Raw genomic sequence first — 8,245 nt, 5'->3', positions numbered from 1 at the left:
TTTCCTTAATTCGACTTATCCCAGTTTGGGGGTGGAAATGGGGGCTGGACCCTTAAAAGTCTCTATGAAGGAACATGATCCAGATGTCCAATCTCCGTGGCAGCAGTGAGAAAAAGGTTGGACCCCGAAAAGGAGTTAATCGGCCAGTAAGTACTCATCGGGAATACGCCCGTATTAGCCAGTAAGACCGCTAACCTCAGTCGAACCGACCCTCCAGGTCTCCACTCGTTTTGGACCCGGGACCACCCTCTGATATTTAATTAGGGTCTGGCTCGCCGGCGACGGTGCCCCGCAGCCGCCGGGAACGCGAGGCTTGGAGCCTCAGGCGAATGCAACTCGAAGGTCTGGCGGAGCATCCGAGTCTCGCGATATCTGGGAGGAAGGGGCGGGAAGATCTCGCGTGCACGCGCACGAGAGCCGTTAGGGCGGAACCCCTCCTGGGCGGGGCGGACGGAGCAAATACAGTTGGACGCCGGTTGGCGGAGACCCGCCGAAAACGACTCAGCGCGAGCGGCGTGCGCGCTCACGTCGCGGCGACGGCGGTGGCGAGCGTCGTCAGAGCTGGAAGGGGGGGCTGACGGCTGCTGGCGGGTGGCGGCGGTGTTGGAGGCGAGAGCTCGCTTCGCCCTTATCGCTTGTCTCGGGACTTGGACAGAGATTGAGGGGGACGAGGGTCCTTCGCGTGGGGGCTCTGTCTTCCGCGTACGCGGGTGGTCGTCAGGAGCGCAGCCCGGAACTCCGCTGTAAATCCTCCGGCTCCTTTCCCGCACGCCTCGAGGTGGCGGCGGCGGCGGCGGCGGCAACCAGAGAGCGTCGCACCTTCCCTCAGCCCTTCCCCTTGTCCCCCCCCTCCCGAGAGGGCCCGGCCTGCGCCCCACCCCCGCCTGCCCACCCGCCCGCTACGCCGCCGCCATGTCGGCGCAGGCCCAGATGCGCGCGATGCTGGACCAGCTGATGGGCACCTCCCGGGACGGTAAGTCTCCGCCGGTGCCCTGGGGGTGGGGGAGGGGACGGGGAAGGCGAGGGGAAGGGGCTCGGCGGGCGCACCTGGGCCGCTGTGTGTGTGGCTGAGGAAGGGGCTCCCAGATTGGTAACACGAGGTCCCGGCTCCGCTCCCATCCAATCAGCGCTGGGCAGCCGGGCCGGGGGGGCGGTGTCCGAGCGGATTGGCGGGAACTGCTGCCAATGGGGTTAGGCGGGGCCTGGAGGCTGAAGGGAGAGTTTGAGCATTCAGTGTTGACTTGGCTGGGACGGGAGAGCCCACGTCTCTCTTGCGTAGTTAGGGCGGCCCCATTATGTGGTCGAATTAGTACCTGCGGACCGCTAGAGCCTCCGCCCCCTGAACTACATAACCCCTAACCCAGAGTTTTGGTATCCTCTCTCGCCGCCGTCCTCCGGAGCATCCAGAGAGAACTGCCCCCCTCCCCAATCCTCCACCTCGTCCACCCCCTGTTAGTTGAATCCGGAGGAAACCTTTCCTGTAAACCCAGTCCTAGAAATGCACTCTCCTCCTCCCCCTCCAGAAACAGCCATTCTTATGAAAATACCTGACCCAAACCATGGTTTCTTGAATGGGTGTGTTTAGCCCCATTTTATGAAAAAAATATGGCCCGTTTTTTTCCCCCCACCGAAAGACCTCCATTTTGTTAGACAATTTAATAGAGGCTTTGTTCAGATAATTTGAGAAATCTTGCATGTGCCCCAACTAGAACCATTTTGAAAATGTGCCCAGTGAAGTAGATGGAAGGAAACGATTCTTTTAGGTACTTAGGTTAGAATTTGTATAGAAAAGCACTGATTGCTGGATATCTTTTTGTCATAAAGAGAATTTCTAAGTAAGATGATGAAATGCTGTTGCTTTTTTTGTTGATGATAATTAGTAATGTATACTCAAATTCAGCTCAAATCCATGCTTCTTTGGAGGAAAAGATGTAGTTCAATAATTTCTGAAAATGAAATAAAATATTTGTTTATTTTTATATGTTGCTTGACCTGGTAAATAGTTTCTTAACCATTGAAGAAATGCTTTTTTTCTTTATAAGTTATTCTTATGCTTGATGTGAGAGAAAAGACACTTAAAATTTTAAGTCGCTCTTCTTGAGTGCTTTGCAGCAAAATATGTGTGTAGGTTTTTTTTTTAAATTTATTGAGTTCAAATATTTTTGGCAATGCATATTTAAAGAATGGCTTTTCAGTATTCACATTTCAGGTTTTTTAAAAAAATATATTATTGATTTTTTACAGAGAGGAAGAGAGAGGGATAGAGAGATAGAAACATCGATGAGAGAGAATCATCGACATCGACCAGCTGCCTCTTGCAGGGTACATGCCCTTGACCGGAATCGAACCCGGGACCTTCCAGTCCGCAGGCCAACGCTCTATCCACTGAGCCAAACCGGTTTCGGCCACATTTCAGTTTTAATTAAAAGCCATATTGGGAACTTTTCTTTGTAGATCACATAGACAAATAGGTGTAGATGGCAAACATACTTGTGGAGGGGAAGATTGGGAAGGAAATAATTTTATTTGTGTAGTAAACCCTTGACAGTTAACATTAATTTGAAATGCCACAGGAGAAACTTACCTGTTACTATTTTTTCACCTTTAAATAAGAATGGCCATTTTGTGTCTGCAGCATGTCTTAACATTGCTCCTTTTTTATTATGAAGACAAAATTGTGCAGGGGCTTACTATAGGATTTTAGCTGACAATAATCTTTGTAAGAAATTACAAAAGTCATTTACATGATCTTTTTAGTCCTTCTTGGATACCATTTTTGGTACTTTCTGCATGGATTGGATTTCCTAATTTTACTAGGCAGGTAGTTTGATCAAAATACTCTTACTATCAGCTGATAAATTTCCGAACTAGGCAGCTAATGTAGCATTGCCAAGCTAAACCAAAAATGTGTGTATTGTATGTAGTCAGCAGAAATAGGGATTTCTTAAAATCCATTCTGTTTTGTATACAAATAAATTTTTATTTTTTGTGTGTGTTACTGGATTTTTTATTTTTTGCCTCCAGACTAAAAGGATTTACCAATGAATTCATGTTTATGAGTCCACAATATTATGTAGTTGAATGACTGAATATTCACTGCTGTGTTGGGCCAGAAGCAAGAAACATACTATTTTCAAGGAAGAGAATGTTTTTAGATACATAAATTCTTTTATGTGTATAAGATAATAATCAGAACATTCTTTTCCTTCTTAACAGAAACCAGATAGTTAATGAGTTTACATGTTTTATTGTATGACTTAAGACCTTTAAATAATTAGGATTGTTCTTTTTTTTTTAGTATATAGTCAACTTCAGTTATTCAGGGATAGAGAAAATGGATATGTTCTTCAATAAGATCATGTAATTTGAAACTATATAATGGGAAGCCTTGTATTGGACACAGCTTACAGGGACTGCTGTTGGTTATCTTTGGCACTAAGAGGTGGATTTGGGGATCCAAGAGGTGGGAGAGAGATGGAAAAGGTAGGTAGGAGGTATTTAAGGCAGCCCTGTTTAAAAAAAAAATTTTTTTTTTAATTTAATCCTAGAGACCACTGTCTTCTAGGATAGTGGGACACAAGGTGACAGTAATTTCCTCAACCTTTAGTGTCCTGAGAATACCTTGCACCTCCCCCGTACCCAATAAAAGACTCCTTTGCTCCTCCCCCAAATCTTTTTAATTAGTTTTTCTTTAAACTCCTTGGAGATTTAAGTCTGTTAAATGTACCGTATTTTGAATTATTTAAATCATTTAGGAATCATTTAGGAATTTTAATGGCAGGGAAATGGAGAGGTAATTTTTGATCACTGGGCACTTCCAGAAAGGACAGTCCTGGGTGAGTGGTGGCAGTGGGGGCTTTGGACAACCAGAGGGCAGCATGATGGTGCTGGGAGGCTGGGCAGGGGGATGAGTAGGAGGTGGGAGAGGAATGTATAAGGGAGGTGGGAGGGCCAAAGACAAACTTTGCCTTCTTTGCAATTTTGCCTAGGGCCCTGGTGGTGGCAACCGCCTGTGTGCCACTGAAAATCGTGCCGATGCCTGGCATACTGCATAAGTGGAAGCAGGGTACCGCGTGAGTTGAAACATTGGTCACACTATATAAAGTTTGTATATGTGAATCAGTGTAACTCATACCCATGTAACTGGGGGTCTGACTGTATTTGGATTTTTCTGATAAGGCATCATGGGCTAAGGAAAAGAGCACTGGGCTGAGACTCAGGAGACCTGGTTTCTAGCCCCAGCTGTACCTCTAATTGTAATCTTGGGTAAGTCACTTAACCTTTAACCTTTTTTCCCTCAAGTTAAATCTGTAATTTGTTAATTGGGAAATAGAGCAATTTCCTATGTTACACTAAAAAAACGTTGGAAAAACATTTAAAGTTTTTTAGAAGGGAGCAACCATAGTAGGTATATATGTATCATTTTATATGAAGTATATAACATATGTTAAATTTTACAAATATCTTTGTTTTAGTTGTTAGCATTAAAAGAAGGGAGAGGGATAATTGATTTTTCCTGAACATAATCCATTTGAAAACAAGGAGCAGGAAAGCAGCCTAGGGAAATTCAAGCAGCTATTAGAGACTTGTCTGTTTGTCTGTTTGACACTTGGGGGGAACCAGGTGTCCTCACACAGACTATAGTCATTTGTGCTGAGTTGGGTTAATTGCAAGGATGTCCCTTAGCTAAAGCCCTTTTGCCAACAAAAACAGTTTTTGGTTATTATTAAGTCTCTGGTTCTGACCACAGACAGGCATTGCAGAGCACAAGGATAGGAATTAAATAAACTTGAGGGTGTGTCTTTAGATAACATTCTTAGTTTATTAACTAGGAAAGTTACAGTACTTTCGAGGATTTCATACATATTAATTGCTATAACCTTTAAATGGGATCAGAGATCGTCTCTGAAAGGATAAAGCCAAGGAATGAAAATCTGCCCTGAAAAATAATCAGTAGACTAATAGTATGTAGCATATAGAATAGAATTTTTTTTAAAATATATATTTTATTGTGTTTTTTTTTTTTTTTTTTTTTTTTTTTTTTTTTTTTTTTTTACAGAGAGGAAGGGAGAGGGATAGAGAGTCAGCTAGAATAGAATTTTATAACATTATTGGTTGTCCATTATGATTAGGTAGTATAAGGAGCAAGTGAAAGTTTTCAGATAATTCTAGCCAATTTTAAAAAACTTACTTTTACTAATGAATACTGTATTTTTTGTTTTGTTTTTGTTTTGTTGATTTCAGAGAGATGAGGGGAGAGGGAGAGAAAGGTAAAACCATCAGTGATGAGAGAAAATCATTGATTGGCCTCCTCCTGCATGCCACCTACTGGGGATTGAGCCAGAAATCTGGGCACGTGCCCTGACCTGGAATTGAGCTGTGACCTTCTGGTTCATAGGTTGACTCTGAACCACTGAGCCACATCAGCCTGTCAATTTTAGCTCTTTTTGAGGGTCATCGTCCTAAATATGATGCTGTACTTCCTCAGTTAATACAGTACATTAATTAGAATTAAAATATTTTAAAAATATATATTTTTGTTGATTTCAGAGAGGAAGGGGAGAGAGAGAGAGAAACATCAATGATGAGAGAATCATTGATTGGCTGCCTCCTGTGTGTCCCACATAAGTGATTAAACCCCCAACCTGGGCATGTGCCCTGACAGGGAATTGAACTGTGACCTCCTGGTTCATAGATCGACACTCAACTATTGACCCACTCCAGCCAGGCAGAAATTTTTTTTTTAATATATTTTATTGATTTTTTTTTTTTTTTTTAACAGAGAGGAAAGGAGAGCTAGAAACATCAATGAGAGAGAAACATGGATCAGCTGCCTCTTGCACAACCCCTACTGGGGATGTGCCCGCAACCAAGGTACATGCCCTTGACCAGAATCGAACCTGGGACCTTTCAGTCGGCAGATAGACGCTCTATCCACTGAGCCAAACTGGGTCAGCCAGAATTTGATATTTTTGTTGATCCATTATATTGTATGGTAGTTGCAGTTTATGGAATGTAAAATTAAAAAGATATTCATCCTAGGATGTAACTAGGAAAATACAGTTTAGAAAATCATTTACTTGTTCCTAATATAAAGTAGTGATACCTAACAGTTAAACCTATAGCAGTATGACATTGATGCCTTTCTGCAAAATAAATTAATCAAGAATTGAAGTAGTATTTTCTTCAGTGGATTTTCTTCATAAAACCATGTTTACTGTAATCTGTGTTCCTTGACTTATCATCAACATCGAGAGCATTTAATTTTATTTTTTTTCATTAACATAACGAACCATATTTATTTCTTGGTCAGTTGTAAACCATTCTTCTATTCCACTTGAATTGTTTTAAGTGAAGGAGGCATAGCCTTTAATGTATTTTAAAAAATAATAATGGGGTATTTCCTTACTCTAGAGTAGGGGTGTCGAACTCAATCAGAGAAGGGGCCAAAATCTAAAATCCAGCCTAAATCGCGGGCCGAATGGTTTACTGAACAGTCATAAACTGACAATGTCATAAACTGACAGCGGAGTGCAGTGATGACAGCGCGGTGCGGGCCACATTGCAAGGCCTGGCGGGCTGGATTTGGCCCGCGGGCCTTGTGTTTGACACATGTGCTCTAGAGTTTGTAAATTCTTTAATAGCATGAGAAATTTTAGCAGACATTAGGTTGAACAGTAGTTAAACATAAAAAGGTTAAATAGAGTTTTAGTAACTATTTGACTTAATCAGAAGTCCAGGCATATCAAAATACTGAAAATTTTGTTGACACCCACCTAGTGAATTTATTTTAAAAAACCCTATTAACTCATTTTGCATTTTTAAAAATATTGATTTTTTACAGAGAGGAAGGAAGAGGGATAGAGAGCTATAAACATCGATGAGAGAGAAACATCGATCATCTGCCTCCTATACACCCCCCACTGGGGACGTGCCCGCAACCAAGGTACATGCCCTTGACCAGAATCGAACCTGGGACCTTTCAGTCCGCAGGCTGACGCTCTATCCACTTAGCCAAACCGGTTTTGGCCATTTTGCATTTTGAACTGAATAATTTTCTATCTACAGAACAGCCCAGAAAACAGTAATAGTATCACCTCATATAAACCTGAATTGTCCTTAGATTCTTTACAGTTATTTAACTCTCCTTGTCAAGAAAGCCTTATGATTTTGAGACATTCTTTTACTTCAGTTAACAAAATTGAAACCAAAGAAAAATCATTTTGTCTGTCACCGCATAAGCTCAATAAGCAGCAAATATATGCTCTGATTTGGTTTCCTTTGGGTAAAATGTCTGATAAGCATAAATGATAGTGAGAGCTACATGTTCAAGATGGGTGGCAGGAAATCAAGGGCAAGTAGGTATCATGGATCAGGACTGGGTTTAGTGAGGGTAAACTTCTGACAGGCACCTTGTGGATTCAGTACCTGTAGAAAAGTCATTCTGTTCCTTTTTGGTTTAAAGCAGGGGTAAGGAACCTTTTTTCGGCCATTTGGATATATATAAATGTATATGTATATTTTTATTGATTTCAGAGAGGAGGGGAGAGGGAGAAATAGAAACATCAATTATGAGAGAGAATCATTTGATTGGCTGCCTCCTGCACACGCCACACTGGGGATTTAGCCCACAACACAGGCATGGGCCCCGAGTGGTTCATAGCTCAACCACTGAGCCACCTGGATAGGTTGGAGATAGATATAGATTGTGTGTGTGTGTGTGTGTGTGTGTGTGTGTGTATAATCATTATTTTAAATATATATTTTATTGATTTTTAGAGAGGAAGAAAGAGGAGGAGAGAGATAGAAACATCAATGATGAGAGAGAATCATTGATTAGCTGCCTCCTGCATGCCCCCTACGGGGGTCAAGCCCGAAACCCAGGCATGTGCCCTTGGCTGGAATCGAACCTGGGACCTTTCAGTCCGTAGGCTGACACTCTATCCATTGAGCCAAAACAGCTAGGGCTAATCATTATTTTTTTAATGTTTATTGTTTAAAGTATTTTAGATGCCCCCCCCCCCCAACTGACCCCTTTTAGCATGCCACTCCCCCAATTTGGATATCTATAACATAATTCGTGGGCCATACAAAATTATCAACTTAAAAATTAGCCTGCTATATTTAGTCAAATATTTTATTAACTCACCCCTAATGCCTTGGCAGGGCCAGATCAAATGATTTCTCAGGTCCTATATGGTCCGTACATTTCCCAACTGGTTTAAAGTCTTGTGCAGTAGCAGCA

General features: G+C 42.3%; 1 protein-coding gene across 11 annotated transcripts in view; it reads left to right on the top strand.

Annotated features, from left to right (window-relative positions):
- The first annotated feature begins 440 nt into the window (after positions 1 to 440).
- The window catches only part of LOC311629024 (putative RNA-binding protein Luc7-like 2), a 63,237-nt gene continuing 55,432 nt past the window's right edge, over positions 441 to 8,245 (top strand). For 3 of the 11 annotated variants that reach the window (XM_084896787.1, XM_084896783.1, XM_084896786.1), the window contains exon 1: positions 4,185 to 4,266. Coding sequence is in view for 4 of the 11 variants with exons in the window: in XM_084896784.1 (XP_084752910.1) it covers positions 913 to 973 (61 nt within the window). In the remaining 7 variants the exon portion in view is untranslated. Of the gene's footprint in view, positions 974 to 3,989; positions 4,074 to 4,184; positions 4,267 to 8,245 lie in introns of those variants that run through there. The other 8 variants (XM_084896785.1, XM_084896777.1, XM_084896780.1 and 5 more) reach the window with 7 other exon arrangements.

The sequence above is a fragment of the Pipistrellus hanaki genome, assembly GCF_964339955.1.
Source record: "Pipistrellus hanaki genome assembly, chromosome: 10".
NCBI classification, from domain to species: domain Eukaryota; kingdom Metazoa; phylum Chordata; class Mammalia; order Chiroptera; family Vespertilionidae; genus Pipistrellus; species Pipistrellus hanaki.
Note: the sequence above shows the minus strand (reverse complement) of the source record. Positions and strands in the feature narration are given on the sequence as shown.